The sequence below is a fragment of the Ornithorhynchus anatinus genome, chromosome 2 (assembly GCF_004115215.2).
Source record: "Ornithorhynchus anatinus isolate Pmale09 chromosome 2, mOrnAna1.pri.v4, whole genome shotgun sequence".
Classification (NCBI taxonomy): Eukaryota; Metazoa; Chordata; class Mammalia; order Monotremata; family Ornithorhynchidae; genus Ornithorhynchus; species Ornithorhynchus anatinus.
Window position 1 is genome coordinate 5314408 of NC_041729.1, and position 16266 is coordinate 5330673.

At 48.2% G+C, this 16266-nt stretch overlaps 1 protein-coding gene across 2 annotated transcripts in view; it reads left to right on the forward strand.

The window, feature by feature from the left end:
• The window catches only part of SRRM4 (serine/arginine repetitive matrix 4), a 166100-nt gene that overhangs the window by 101114 nt on the left and 48720 nt on the right, over window positions 1–16266 (forward strand). For both annotated transcript variants that reach the window (XM_029048490.1, XM_029048497.1), the window contains exon 2: window positions 7491–7640. In XM_029048490.1, the coding sequence (XP_028904323.1) occupies window positions 7491–7640 (150 nt within the window). The remainder of the gene's footprint in view (window positions 1–7490; window positions 7641–16266) is intronic.

Genomic DNA, 16266 nt, shown 5'->3' on the forward strand with positions numbered 1-16266 from the left:
GAGGTCACTGAGGCCCAGAGAAGTGAAGCGACTCGCCCACAGTCACACGGCTGCTAAGTGGCAGAGTCGGGATTGGAACCCACGACCTCTGACTCCCAAGCCCGGGCTCTTTCCACCGAGCCACGCTACGGGAGGAGACTGTGTCTCCAAATTCCGTTGTATTGAACAAGGTCCTTCCCGTAGTAAGCGCTCACTGAATACCACTGATTGATCGATGGGGGAGAAAACCAACCAGACTACAGATAATCTTGGTGCTTATCAAGTGCTTACTGTGTGCCAAGCACCGTACTAGATACAAGAAAATGAGGTGATACAGTCCTTACACGGCTCAGTGGAAAGAACACGTGCTTGGGAGTCAGAGGTTGTGCGTTCTGATCCCACCTCCACCATTCATCTGCTGTGTGACCTTGAGCGAATCACTTAAATTTTCTGGGCCTCAGTCACCTCATCTGTAAAACGGGGATTAAAATCGTAAGTCCCACGCGGGACAACCTGATTACCTTGTATCTACCCCAGTGCTCAGAACAGTGCTCAGCACACAGTAAGAACTTAACAAATACCATAATAATAATTATTATTATTATCCCACAAGAGGCTCACCGCCTAAGTAGGACGGAGGACAGGTCATTAATCTTCTATTTATTTGCTATTGTTTTAATGAGACGTTCTTCCCCTCGATTCTATTTATTGCCATCGTTCTCGTCTGTCCGTCTCCCCCGATTAGACCGTGAGCCCGTCAAAGGGCAGGGACCGTCTCTACCTGTTACCGATTTGTCCATTCCAAGCGCTTAGTACAGTGCTCTGCACGAAGTAAGCGCTCAATAAATACTATTGAATGGATAACATAGATGAGACAAGTGAAGCCTAGAGAAGTTAAGGGACTTGCCCAAGGTCACGCAGCAGACAAGTGGGATTAGAACCCAGGTCCTCTAACTCCCAGGCCCGAGATCTTTCCGCTAGGCCACGTGGCTTCATTAACGGAGTTAACCTTGAAAGGTCATTTGACCGACTGAACGTGGGAACTGAGAGAGGGAATCCTTTGGGATCCATCCGGCTACCAGTTTGGCGAGTTGAGTTGGAGCACGCTCGACCGGAAGACTGGAATCGTTGCCGAATTGTACTTTCCAAGCGCCTAGTACAGTGCTCGGCACACAGTAAGCGCTCAGTATATACGATTGAATGAAAGAGAGGTTGGATCGAGAGGGGGCCACAGGGATTGTCCATTCATTCATTCAGTCATATTTATTGAGCACTTACTGTGTGCAAAGCACTGTATTAAGCGCTTGGGAGAGGACAAGAGTATAATACACTGACACATTCCCTGCCCACAATGAGAGCAGATGCACACTTGGTAAAATGCTCTGTAGCGTGGCTCAGAGGAAAGAGCCCGAGCTTGGAAGTGAGCGGTCATGGGTTCGAATTCCGCCTCTGCCACTTGTCAGCTGTGAGACTGTGGGCAAGTCGCTTAACTTCTCTGTGCCTCAGTTGCCTCATCTGTAAAATGAGGATTAACTGTGAGCCTCACGTAGGACAACCTGATGACCCTGTATCTCCCCCAGCACTTAGAACAGTGCTCTGAACATAGCAAGCGCTTAACAAATACCAACATTATTATTATTTATTATTTATTACTAGACGCTTGGGGCATACAGACTAAATACCGTGTCCAATCCGATTCGCTCGTATCCACCCCAGGGCTTTGTACAGTGCGGGGCACATAGTAAGCGCTGAACACATGTGGCTCAGTGGAAAGAGCCCGGGCTTGGGAGTCAGAGGTCATGAGTTGGACTCCCGGCTCTGCCACTTGTCAGCTGTGTGACTGTGGGCGAGTCACTTCACTTCTCGGTGCCTCAGTTACCTCATCTGTAAAATGGGGATTAAGACCGTGAGCCCCACGTGGGACAACCTGATTCCCCTCTGTCTACCCCAGCGCTCAGAACAGTGCTCGGCACATAGTAAGCGCTTAACAAGTACCAACGTTATTATTATTATTATTAATATTAGAAGAGAATCAGTGTGACCTAATGGAAGAAGCATGGGCCTGGGAGTCAGATGATATAATAATATAATAATAATGGCATTTGTTCAGCGCTTACTATGTGCAAAGCACTGTTCTGAGCGCTGGGATATAGAGAAGCAGTGTGGCTTAGTGGAAAGAGCACAGCCTTGGGAGTCAGAGGACGGGGGTTCTAATCCCGCTTCTGCCTCTTGTCTGCTGTGTGAGCTTGGGCAAGCCAGTTCACTTCTCTCTGCCTCAATTACCTCTTCTGTAAAATGGCGATGAAGACTGTGAGCCCCACGTGGGACAACCTGATAACAGTGTATCTCCCCCTGCGCTTACAACAGTGCTCGGTACACAGTTATTATTATTATTAGCTCTAATCTCAGTTCCGCTACTTATTTTTTAATGGTATTTGTTGAGGGCTTACAGTGTGGCAGACACTGTTTTAAGCACTGGGGTAGATCCAGGCTAATCAGGTTGGACACAGTCTCTGTCCCACATGGGGCTCAAAGTCTTCATCCCCATTCTGCAGAGGAGAGAATCGAGGCACAGAGAAGTGAAGCGACTCGCCCAGCAGACAAGTGGCGGAGTCGGGATTAGAACACAGTTCCTCTGACTCCCAGGCCGGCGATTCATTCACTGTCAGTCAATCCTATTTATTGAGCACTTACTGTTGTGCAGAGCACTGGACTAAGTGCTTGGGTTCGGACGGGTGGCCAGACGGCCCAGCGATTATAGACTCTAAGCTCGTGGTGAACAGGGAACGGGTCTGTTTATTATTCCATTGTCACCTCCCGACCCTTCAGTCCGGTGCTCTCCACACAGTAAGCGTTCAATAAGTACGACTGAAAGAACGAGGGAAGTTTGGAGAATAGCAGATCCACAAGGTTTCTTTAAGAGTCATCCCGAAGTTCGAGCTGGACTCTTATCGGATCGGAATCACTCCGTTTCCACGCCGACACAACATCGCATGGAGAGCTGGGGGTCATTCTGATTGGGGAAGACTGAGGGAGAACCGCTCAAGGTGCCTCGTTCATTCAGTGGTATTTATTCAATAGTATTTATTGAGCGCTTACTATGTGCAGAGCACTGTACTAAGCGCTTGGCATGTACAAATCGGCAACAGACAGAGACAGTCCCTGCCCATTGACGGGCTTACGGTCTAATCGTGCAGTGGTCTGCTCCATCGCCCCTCCCTCGTCCAGCTGAGTTGAGTAGATTAGTCCTTGATTTGGGTTATTTTGGTCCCTCAAGAGAAATCGGTTTCTTTTAAGGCCGTGCGAAAAGTCAGAATCTTTCCGCCGGCACTGGTTTTACACAATTAAAAATTAGCTCCCAAGTTGATCAGATCTCTGCACTTTTAATAGTAATAATAATCACGGGATTTGTTAAACGCTCACTATATGCCAAACACTGTTCTAAGCGCTGGGGTGGATACAGGGTAATCAGGTTATCCCACGTGGGACTCGCACTTTTAATCCCCATTTTCCAGATGAAGTAACTGAGGCTCAGAGACGTTAAGTGGCTTGCCCGAGATCACACAGCAAACAAGTGGCGGAGCCAGGATTAGAACCCACGTCCTCTGACTCTCAAGCCCGGGCTCTTTCTACTAAGCCGCGCTGCCTCTCTGCTTGGCGGCTTCTCCTTTCCCCCAGCTGCGGGATTTTCTCAGCTCGCTTGATGAGAGCTCGTGCTAATCCGTGTTATCGGGCTTGAAAAGTCCCGGATCAAGTGTCTGGGTCTACTCTGCTCTGCGTGGCCCTCGATAATTTCGGAGTCTCCGTTCCAACGCTTCCTCCCCGAGTTAGAGGGAATAATGAGAGTAATAAGTATGGTTTTCGTTAAGCACTTCCTGTGTGCCAGACACTGTACCAAGCGTTGGGGTAGACACAAGCTAATCGAGTTGGACGCAGTCCGTGTCCCACGTGGGGCTCACGGTCTTAATCCCCATTTTGCCGTTGAGGTCACTGAGGCACAGAGAAGTGAAGTGACTTACTCAAGGTCACACAGCAGGCAAGTGGCAGAGCCTGATGGGAACCCGGGTCCTCTCGCTCCCAGATCCAGTCTCGACTTCTCCCGGCTATGAAGAAAGCCTGGCTGTCCGTTCCTGGGCTTTGTTAGCACGATCTCCCTGGTGTCTTTTCTGAAAATATAAAGGCGACTGAGGGGGAGACAGATAGGTTCGCTCCTCCTCCTCTTCCTCCTCAGAGCAGTGGTGGTGGTCTCCACTTCCTTCCCCTTCATCCAAACCAACAGACAGCTTCTCAGACGGCTATCTCTGGAATCAGAAGCCGATCGGGAAGGGAAGCAAGCGTGGCTCAGTGGGCCTGGGAGTCAGAGGAGCTGGGTTCTAATCCTGGCTCGGCCACTGGTCTGCTGGGAGACCTTGGGCAAATCAACCACCCTCTGCCTCAGCTTCCTTACCTATAAAACGAGGATTAAATCCTACTCCCTCCTACTTAGATTGTGAGCCCCACGTTGGACGGAGACCGTGTCCAGTGAGATTATCAGTTATCCACCCCAGTGCTTAGGACAGGGCTTGACACACGGTAAGAGCTCAACGATTATTATTATTGTTTGGGATAAGCTTTGGAAAAACAGAAAAATGGAAATGCCTGTTGGATTCGACTGTCGCCCTAGGGCTCGAAGCAACTTTTATCAGATGTGGAGGCAGCTTCTAAGGCCAACCAGCCGCTTGGCTACTCAGCTTAGTTGGCTGATATCTGTTCTAAAACAGTAGGATTACATCTAGAAATACATTGGTAAAAGTATTAATATTAGTAGGATTATTAGTACTCTTGCATCGTCCCGACTTGCTCCCTTTATTCACTCCCCCCCGGCCCCGCAGCACTAATGAACATTTCTGTGATTTATTTATATTAATGCCCATCTCCCCCTCTAGAGTGTAAGCTTGCTGTGGGCTGGGAAGGTGTCTGTCATATTTTTGCGTCGTACTCTCCCAACTGCTTAGTTCAGTGCTCTGCAAGCAGTAAGCGCTCACGCTTAGTACAGTGCTCTGCACACAGTAAGCGCTCAACAAATTCTATTGAATAAATACGATCGATTGATCGATTGTCATGGTACCGACTGTTGCTTGCCTACTTGGTGTGGTCCGTTCTCCGAGGTTCGTGGGAAGTACAGAATAACTAAAGGACACTTTTCTTGCCCATAATGAGGAAGACAGTCATAAAACTATGAAACCCTCTGTAAGCCCGTTCATTCACCCGGTCCTATTTATTGAGCACCTACTGTGTGCAAGGCACTGTACTGAGCACTTGGGAGAATACGAAATAACACAAACTGACACATTCCTTGCCCACAGTGAGCTTGTGGTCTCGGGAGGGAGACAGGCATTCATTTAAATGAAGTAATGAATAACTTACAAAAATATACAGACCATAGGCATATGTGCTGTGGAGTTGGGAGGGAGGATTAATAGAGGAATAAGTAAGAGCAGCGCAGAAGCGAATGGGAGAAGAAGAGAGGAGGGCTCAGTCAGGGAACATGTCTACCAACTCTTTCATACTGTACTCTCCTAAGGTTTTAGGACAGTGCCATGGATACGGTAAGAGCTCGATAAATACGAATGACTGATTGACTGATGAGAGATCCAGATTCCCTAAGTCATCCTTCTTAATTGCCTGGCCACCGTTGGTTCTACGATAGCGCTTCAGGTCCGGGAAGGCGCTCCGGTCGACTTCCGATCACCTGTGAGTGGATCATCCATTCTGTGGATTCTCCACAGCCAAATGTCTAAACCGCTCAGCTCTGGGCCTGTGTTCCCATCTCCCTCCTCCCGCCCTGTCGTGTCCCTCAGACCCACGGTGACTCACTCCAGGATCCGTTGCCCCGTCACTATCCACTTTTGTGCCCAGGAAGGTCCCCTCACCCCCCACTCCCAGCCTCCCCAGTTGTGAATCACTCGTTCCTCCCTGCTCCAATATACTCAATCCCCTTTCCCTCTCCTACCTCGCCTCGCCGCTCTCCTACTCCAACGCGGCCCGCGCACTTCGCTCCTTTAATGCCAACCTTCTCACCGCACCTCCATCTCATCAATCTCGCCGCCGAGTTCTCGCCCACATCCTGCCTCTGGCCTGGAACACCCTCCCTCTTCATATCTAACAGACATTTACCCTCCTCCTCTTCTCCCACTCTGTCCTGCGTTGCCCTGACTCGCTCCCTTTATTCATCCGCCCTCCCAGCCCCACAGCACTTATGTCCATATCGGTCATTTCTTTATTTCTATTCGTGTCTGTCTCCTCATTCCAGACCGTGAGCAGAGAATATGTCTGTCTAACGTTTTAGGGTACTCTCTCGAGCTCTTAGTACAGTGCTGTGCACACAGTAAGCACTCAATAAATACATTTGACAAGCTGACTTAACAAATACCGTTAAAATAAATGCTCATAGTTATTATTTCCCGAATGCTGTTCATCACCTGTATACAGCAAATGCTCAAAAGATACTCTCCCATCCTTTGAGGCCTTACTAAGGTCCTCCAAGAGGCCTTCCCTGTTTAAGCCCTCCTTTCCTCTTCTCCCTCTCCCTTCTGCAACTCCCCGACTTACTCCCTTTAATAAATAATAATTTTGGTATTTGTTGAGCACTTACTATGTGCTGAGCACCCTTCTAAGCGCTGGAGTAGATACAAGGTCATCAGATTGTCCCACGGGGGGGCTCACAATTTTAATCCCCATTTTGCAAGTGAGGTAACTGAGACGCAGAGAAGGTAAGTGGTTCACCCTAGATCACACAGCAGACGAGTGGCGGAGGTGGGATTAGAACCCACGACCTCCGACTCCCAAGCCCGTGCTTTTTCCACTGAGCCACGCTGTTTCTCTTGTTGTGCATCTTTATCCATCGGCCCCTACAATCCCACTGCACTTATATCCGTATCTATCATTTATTTATTCAAGTTAATATCGGTCTTCCCCCTCTTGACCGTAAGCTAGTGTGGTCAGAGAATGTGTCCGTCTTTTGCTTCATCTTACTCTCCCAAGTGTTCAGTCCTGTGCCGCGCACCCATCAAGCGCTCAATAAGTACGATCGACTGACTTAAATACCCTGAAAAGACAATGCTCAGTGGTTATTATGAGAAGCAGCGTGGCTCAGTGGCAAGAGCCCGGGCTTGGGAGTCAGAGGTCATCGGTTCGAATCCCGGCTCTGCCACTTGTCAGCTGTGTGACTGTGGGCGAGTCACTTCACTTCTCTGTGTCTCAGTTACCTCGTCTGTACAATGGGGACGAAGACCGTGAGCCCCATGGGGGACAACCTGATGACCTTGTATCACCCCAGCAGCGCTTAGAACAGCGCTTTGCACATAGTAAGCACTTAACAAATGCCATCATTATGATTATTATTTCCTGAATGCTGTTCATCACCCGTTTACAGCAAGCGCTCAGCGGGTACCATCGACCGGTGGGTCGCGCGAACGAACAAATGCTTGGTCTTTGGCTGACGGTTGTGGGATTCTTGTCTTTGGTTCTAGGAACGAGACTTCCAGCTGCTTGTCCTACCCGGCGAAGGACGGACCCGCCACGGTCCTTAGCCAGAGCCCAGACCCGGGGAGTTCCAGCATCAATGGCGACTGTCAGAGGGCAGAGGACGTTCAAGACCTCGCTTGCTCCAGAGGACCCCAGTAAGACCTCGGCTCCTCAACTAATAATAATAATAATAATGATAATGATGTTGGTACTTGTTAAGTGCTTACTATGTGCAGAGCACTGTTCTAAGCGCTGAGGAGATACAGAGTCATCAGGTTGTCCCACGTGAGGCTCTCAGTTAATCCCCATTTTACAGATGAGGTAACTGAAGCACAGAGAAGTGAAGTGACTCGCCCACAGTCACACAGCTGACAAGTGGCAAAGCAGGGATTCGAACCCATGACCTCTGACTCCCAAGCCCGGGCTCTTTCCACATAGCCACGCTGCTTCTCTAGCCCCTTCCCCTCCTTATTAATAATAACAATGATAATAACGATTATTACTGTGGTATTCATTAAGCACTCACTTTGTGCCAGGCTCTGTACTAAGCGTTGGGGTGGATACAAGCAAATGGGGTTCATTCATTCATTCAGTAGTATTTATTGAGCGCTTATTATGGGCAGAGCACTGTACTAAGCTCTTGGAATGGACAATTCGGCAACAGATAGAGACGATCCCTGCCCAATGACGGGCTCAAAGTCTCAATCCCTGTCCCACATAGGGCTCACAGTCTCAATCCCCATTTAACGGATGAAGTAACTGAGGCCCAGAGACTAAAAGCGATAATAATGATGGTGTTTATTAAGCACTTACTACGTGACAAGCACTGGGAGCCGAGCCCAGATAATAATAGTAATAATAACGATGATATTTGTTAAACATTGTTCTATGCGCTGGGGTTGATACAAGGTAATCATGTTGTCCCACCTGGGGCTCACAGTCTTCACCCCATTTGACAGATGAGGTAACGGAGGCACAGTGAAGTGACTTGCCCAAAGTCACACAACTGATTAGTGGTGGACGTGGAATTAGAACCCGCGACCTCTGACTCCCAAGCCCGTGCTCTTTCCACTAAGCCACACTGCTACTATTATTATGGTATTTGTTAAGCACTTACTATGTGCCAGGCACTGTACTAAGCGTTGGGGTGGATACAGGCAAATGGGGTTGGACACAGTCCCTGTCCTACATGGGGCTCACAGCCTCTGTCCCCATTTAACAGATGAGGTAACTGAGGCACAGAGCATAATAATGATAATAATGATGATATTTGTTAAGCACTTACTATGTGACAAGCACTGTTCTAAGTGATTGGGGGGTGGGGGGAATACAAGGAAATCATGGTTTTTTTAAAGGCGTTTATTAAAGACATTGTGAAGCAGCGTGTCTAGAGCACAGGCCTGGGAATCAGAAGGTCATGGGTTCTAAACCTGGCTCTGCCACTCATCTGCTGTGTGACCTTGGGGGAGTCACTTCACTTCTCTGGGCCTCAGTGACCTCATCTGGAAAATGGGGATTGAGGCTGTGAGCCCCACGGGGGCAGGGACTGTGACCAACTCGATTTGCTTGTATCCACCCCACCGCTTAGTACAGTGCCTGGCACAGAGTAAGTGCTTAACCAATACCACAGTAGTAATTATTATTATGAATCAATCAATCAATGATATTTATCGAGCCCTTACTATATATGAAGCATTTGGGAGAGTCCAATACAACAGAATTAGCAGACACGTTCCCTGCCCCAAAAAACCCTTTCTCGGTGCCAAGCGCTGGGACAGCTGAGGGGATGTTCATTCAATTCATTCAGTGGTATTTATCGAGCGCTTAATATGCGCAGAGCATTGTGCCAAGCGCTTGGAATGTACAACTGGGGGGGGGGATTAGAATTCAATCAGAGGAAGCCTGCCTGGAGGAGGTGAGTGCAGAAGGCCGTGATCGGAGCATCTTGCATCTACCTCAGCGTTTAGAGCTGTGCTTGGCCCTAGGTAAATGCTTAATAAACATTCATTCATTCGATAGTATTTATTGAGCGCTTACTATGTGCAGAGCACTGTACTAAGCGTTTGGAATGTACAAGTCGGCAACAGATAGAGACAGTCCCTGCCCTTTGACGGGCTCACGGTCTAATCGGGGGAGACGGACAGACGAGAACGATGGCAATCAATAGAGTCAAGGGGAAGAACATCTCATTAAAACAATAGCAAATAGAATCAGGGTGATGTACATCTCATTAAACAAAATAAATAGGGTGATGAACATCATCATCATTATTATTAGGGAGCCCCAATTTGAAGGTTACGATTGTGACGCCCCTTTTAATCATCGATTCCTCACCCCATCCCTCAACGCCCCCCCAGTTTATCCCTGTCAGCTAAGAAGCTGGCCGGTACCACGGAAGGAGAAGAATGAATCCAGACATCCTAAATGAGCTTTGGAGACTCTGCAAACTCCCGCCTATTAACTTTTTTCAAGGGATTACGTTGATCCTCCTTCATGTGAAAAAGACTCCAAAAGAGGAAGGCGCGCTTCGTATCTGCAGATTTCCAACTCGCCTCCCGTCGTCTCAGACGTGGCTTTAATTAGACTTTGATTGCAATCGGAGAGAAACAATTAAGCCCTATCAGCTTGGGGAGAAAGTTTCCCCATCAAAACGGGAGAAGTTATCTTCGGGAGGCGGGAAGGGATTTCTTCAAGCGGTTGCCTGGGATGGAGTGGAGGCGGGGGGTGGGAATGGGAAGAGGGGGAGAGGGAGAGACCCAGAGAGACAGAGAGAGAGAGAGAGAGAAGGAGGGAGGTTGCGTGGATGGAGGGAGACCAGTTTAAGCTCCGTTTCCTATGCAGGGAGGCAAAATTGATTGGTGCTGATTAATTTAAGCACTTAGTACACTCAATAAATACGACTGAATGAATTTCATAAAGACAGGCCAAGAAAACACAGTATAAAAAGCTAGTCTCTGGTGGTCAGAGAAGCAGCATGGCATAGTGGATAGAGCTCGGCCCTGGGAGTCAGAAGGTCCTAGGTTCTAATCCTCGCTCCGCCACTTGTCTGCTGCGTGACCGTGGCCGAGTCACTTTACTTCTCTGTGTCTCAGTGATCTCATCTGTAAAATGAGGATTGAGACTGTGAGCCCTTTGTGGGATATGGACTGTGTCCAGCCGGATTTGTTTGTACTCATTCATTCAATCAATCGTTTATTGAGCGCTTACTATGTGCAGAGCACTGTACTAAGTGCTTGGAATGTATAATTCAGCAACTGATAGAGACAGTCCCTGCCCAACAATGGGCTCACAGTCTAAAGTGGGGAGAGAGATAACAAAACAAAACAGAATAAAACAAAACAAGTAGTCTGGCGTAAATATCATCAAGATAAATTGAATCATAGATATATACACATCATTAACAAAATAGAGTAATAAATAATGTGTACAAAGATGCACAGTGCTGTGGGGAGGGGAAGAGGGAAGAGCAGAGGGTGGGAGAAGGGGGAATGGGGAGGGGAAGAGGAGCAGAGGCAAAGGGGGGGCTCAGTCGGGGAAGGCCTCCCGGAGGAGGTGAGCTCTCAGTAGGGCTTTGAAGGGGGGAAGAGAGTTAGTTTGGCGGAGGTGAGGAGGGAGGGCGTTCCAGGTCAGCAATAGGACGTGGACCAGGGGTTGACTACTACAGTGCCCGGCCCATAATAATAATGATAATGATGGCATTTGTTAAGCACTTACTATGTGCAAAGCACTGTTCTAAGCGCTGGGGGGATACAAGGTGATCAGGTTCTCCCATGTAGGGCTCACAGTCTTCATCCCCATTTTACAGATGAGGTAACCGAGGCTCCGAAAAGTTAAGTGTCTTGCCCGAAGTCACACGGCTGACAAGTGGCGGAGCTGGGATTAGATCCCATGACCTCTGACTCCCAAGCCCGGGCTCTTTCCACTGAGCCACGCTACTGCGCTTGACAAATACCACAATTATTATTACAGGAACTGGGGGGTTGGGGGATAGAGACTGGGGATTCCCGATAGGACCAGGACCTTGCCCCCTCACTCCTTACCTCACTACTCTCCTACTACAGTCCAACCCGCCCACTTCACTCCTCTAATGCCAACCTTCTCCCTGTCCGTCCGTCTCATCTATCTCGCCGCCAACCCCCGGCCCACGTCCTCCCTCTGGCCCGGAACGCCCTCCCTCCTCAAATCCCACAGACAATGACTCTCTCCCCGCTTCAAAGCTTTACTGAAGGCCCATCTCCTCCAAGAGGCCTTCCCCGACTAACCCCCACTTTTCCTCGTCTCCCACTCCTTCTGCGTCACCCTGACTTGTCCCTTTATTTGCCGCTCCCAAGCCCACAGCACTTATGTACATATCTAAAATTTTATTTATTTATATTGATGTCTGTCTCCCCCTCTAAACTGTAAACTCGTTATGGGCAGAGAACCTGTCTGTTATAGTATGTGGTACTCTCGCAACCACTTCATACAGTGCCCTGCATACCGTAAGAGCTCAATAAATACGATCGATTGATTGAAAATGGTATTTGTTAAGCACTTACTGTGTGCCAGACACTGTACTATGTGCTGGGGTGGATAGAAGCTAATCAGACTGGACCCAGTCCCTGTTCCATATAGGGTTCGCGGTCTCCATCCCCATTTTACAGATGAGGTGACTGAAGCACGGAGAAGTGAAGTGACTCGCTTAAAAGCCACACTGCGGATATGTGGTGGGGCAGGATTAGAACCCGGGTCCTGTGATTTCTAGGTCTGTACTTTATCACTGAGCCATGCTGCTTTTTTCGGGGCTTCTCACTGTGAGCAGGGAATGTGACCACAATCTCTGTGGCATTGAACTCTCCCAGGCGCTTAATACGGTGCTTTGCCCACAGAAAAACTCGATAAGTACCATCAATTGATTGATATGCAGTAGTATTCACTGAGCACTCCACTGGGTGCCGTACACTGTACGAAGCACCTAGGAAATACAAAGAAAAGTGATATATTCTCTACGCACTAGGTGCTTTCACTCTAAGGGGGAGACAGATATGAATGAATTTACAAATGGAGTGATCAAAGGCAATAGATGAAGGCAGAGTTGAATAACATACACGCAGATGGGCTTTGGGTGGGTATAAGGAAGTACAGAAATATCGGAGATCATGGTGGGTTTATATCACTTTGGGAGCCGAGAATTAAGCGGGGAAGGTTTTCTGTAGAAAGTGGGATTTTAGGCAGGTATTAAATGTGGAGTGGGCTATGGTCCGTAGATTTGGCAGGAGGGAGGAGGTTTCAGGCCAGGAGAATAGCAGGAGTGAGGAGCCCAAGGCACGAGAGAAGAAAGTGAGCTTATCATTAATATTATTATTATATTTAAGTGCTTATTATGTACCAGGCACCGTGCTAAGCGCTGGGGTAGATAAGGGCAAATCAGGTTGGACCCAGTCCCTCTCCCACACGGAGCTCACGGTCTTCGTCCCCAGTTTACAAATGCGATAACTGAGGCATAGAGAAGTGAAGTGACTTGCCCAAGGGCACCCAGCAAAGTTTGGGCGCCGGGATTTGAATCCACAACCTTCTGACTCCTAGGTCCGTGCTCTATCTTCTCTATCAGAGAGGCGGCGTGGCTCAGTGGAAAGAGCACGGGTTTAGGAGTCAGAGGTCATGGGTTCTAATCCTGGCACCGCCATCTGTCAGCTGTGTGCCTTTGGGCAAGTCACTTAACTTCTCGGTGACTCAGTTACCTCACCTGTACAATGGAGATTAAGACTGTGAGCCTCATGTGGGACAGCCTGATTACCCTGTATCTCCCCCAGCGCTTAGGACAGCGCTCTGCACATAGTAGGCGCTTAACAAATGCCAACATCATCATCTATCCACTAGGCCATGGCTATTCCCAGTCAACCATTCCCAATCACCTCTACACATCTCACTGGCCTCAAGTCTAATCTTTCCTGGACAGCCAATCAGTCGATCAATTAATCAATCAAACAACCACAGAGAAGCAGCGTGGTCTAATTCATTCATTCATTCAATCGAATTTACTGAGCGCTTACTATGTGCAGAGCACTGTACTAAGCTCTTGGAATGTACAATTCGGCAACAGAGAGAGACAATCGCTGCCCAACGACGGGCTCACACTTTAATGGAAAGAACACTTGCCTGGGAATCACAGGGCGTAGATTCTAATCCCGGTGCTGCCCCAGACCTGTTGGGTGTCCTTGGGAAAGTCATTTAACTTCTCTGTGCCTCAGTTTCCTCATCTGGAAAATGGGGAGTCACTGAAACCAAGTCCCTGCCTACGAGGAAAGTACAGTCTAGCGTTAGAAGAGACTTTCTCCTGCCTGCAATACAGGTTTCTACTTGTCCTCTTCCTGCCATTATTATCTCCTTGATTGAGCCAGCATTTTGTTCTCAAATAGGGGAACGAGCACAGCCTAACGCAAAGACCCCGGGCCCGGGGGTCAGAGGACCTGGGTTTTAATCCCGGCTCCACCGCTTGTCAGCTGTGTGACCTTGGGCAAGACGCTTCACTTCTCTGGGCCTCAATTCCCTCATCTGGAAGGCAGGGATTAAATCATCCACCTTCGGATTTAGTCTGTCATTCATTCATTCAGTAGTATTTATTGAGCGCTTACTATGTGCAGAGCACTGTGCTAAGCGTTTGGAATGTACAATTCGGCAACAGATAGAGACAGTCCCTGCCCATTGACGGGCAGCCCCACGTGGGACAGGGACGGTGTCCGACCTGATTAACTTGAATCTAACTCAGAGCTCGGTACAGTGTCTAGCCCATAGTAAGCACTTAATAAGGACTGTTTAAAAAAAAAAATAAAGTTGCAGACCCGAAAACCCCTCCTCGTGAAGTTGTCTCCGGGCCCCCTTCCGTCGGCTCTCCTCCACCCCCTCAGCTCCTCAGCCTCTTCTTCCAGCATGTTTTCCCGTTCTGACTCGCAAATTGTCCTCTGTCAGGAACACTTTCCCCTTCTGTTCCGTCCTCAGCCGCGGGGGTCTGGGATCCAACCCGTTTTCCACTGGATGACTGCAGTTGATTTCCCTACCTTCCATGCGTGGATTTCAATTTAATGGAGGAGGGGTTTTCACCTTGCATGTTAAAACCAAGCGGTCCTGGGAGTATGATTTTCTGAGCTTTTCCAACAATGGAGAAGACCTGGATCTCATTGCATGACACCCCAGTAAATAATAATTTAATATTCAGGGTGGCACGTTTAATAATCCATTGCTATTTAGCATACGTCGCCGCCCTGATTGAATTTCCGGAGGAACCCTAGAGCTGGCTGCTATGAGGGCTAAATGCCGATTAATAATTTAAAAACCTATTTATTTACTGAGGTGAGCCATTCATAATAAGCCTTGTAATAAATCTATTACAGAACCATTAACCTCTATAAATACGTTTAAAATGATCGGTCAGGGTTTGGGAGGCGAAGTGACAGCCTGACTTGCCCCTTTTATTCATCCCAGCTCCCAGCCCCACAGCACTTATGTCCCTATCCATCATTTTATTAATTTGTATTAATGACCGTCTCCCCCTTGAGACCGGAAGCCTGTTGTGGGCAGGGAATGTGTCTGTTATATTGTTCTACTGTAATAATAGGATGCTATCTGTTAAGCGCTTACCATGGGCCAAGCACTGTTCTAAGCTACTGTACTCTCCCAAGCACTTAATACAGTGCTCTGAACACGGTAAGGGATCAATAAATACTATGAACTGACTGACTCTTATATTGTTCTATTGTACTCTCTCAAGTGGTTGGTATTTGTATTTGTTAAGCGCTTACTATGTGCCGAGCACTGTTCTAAGCGCTGGGGTAGACACAGGGGAATCAGGTTGTCCCACGTGGGGCTCACAGTCTTAATCCCCATTTTACAGATGAGGGAACTGAGGCCCAGAGAAGTGAAGTGACTTGCCCACAGTCACCCAGCTGACAAGTGGCAGAGCTGGGATTCGAACTCATGAACCCTGACTCCAAAGCCCGTGCTCTTTCCACTGTGCCACGCTGCTCAATAAATACTATTGACAGTCTGTTATATTGTTCTACTGAACTCTCCCAAGTGCTCTGCACACAGTAAGTGCTCAATAAATACGACTGACTGACCGCTATACTGTTCTATTGTACTCTCCCAAGAGCTTAATACAGTGCTCTGCACACAGAAAGAGCTCAATAAATACAACTGAATGGATGAATAAATAAATTAATACGATCTACCAACTACTGAATGCCCTCTATATTGCTCTATTGTCCTCTCCCAAGCGCTTAGTTCAGTGTTCTGTACCCAGTAAGAGCTCAACAAACAGCCCAGGCGGCTGTGTTCATTCATTCATTCATTCAATCATATCGATTGAGCGCTTACTGTGTGCAGAGCATTCATTCATTCGATAGTATTTATTGAGTGCTTACTCTGTGCAGAGCACTGTACTAAGCGCTTGGAATGGACAAATCGGTAACAGAGAGAGACGGTCCCTGCCCTTTGACGGGCTTACGGTCTAATCAAGAGCACCGTACTAAGTCCTTGGGAGAGGACAGTAGAGCAACAAATGGAGAAAATCCCTGCCCACAACGGGTTCACGGTCTAGAAGCGGGGAGCCAGTCATCAAAACAAGTAAACAGGCATCAAAAACATCCATATAAATAAATAGAATTATAGTCTTGTCTTTTTTTATGCTGTCGAATTACGTCTGACCCGTAGCGACGCCTGTGAGCCCATTGTTGGGCGGCGATTGTCTCTATCTGTTGCCGAATTGTACGCTCCAAGCGCTTAGTACAGTGCTCTGCCCACAGT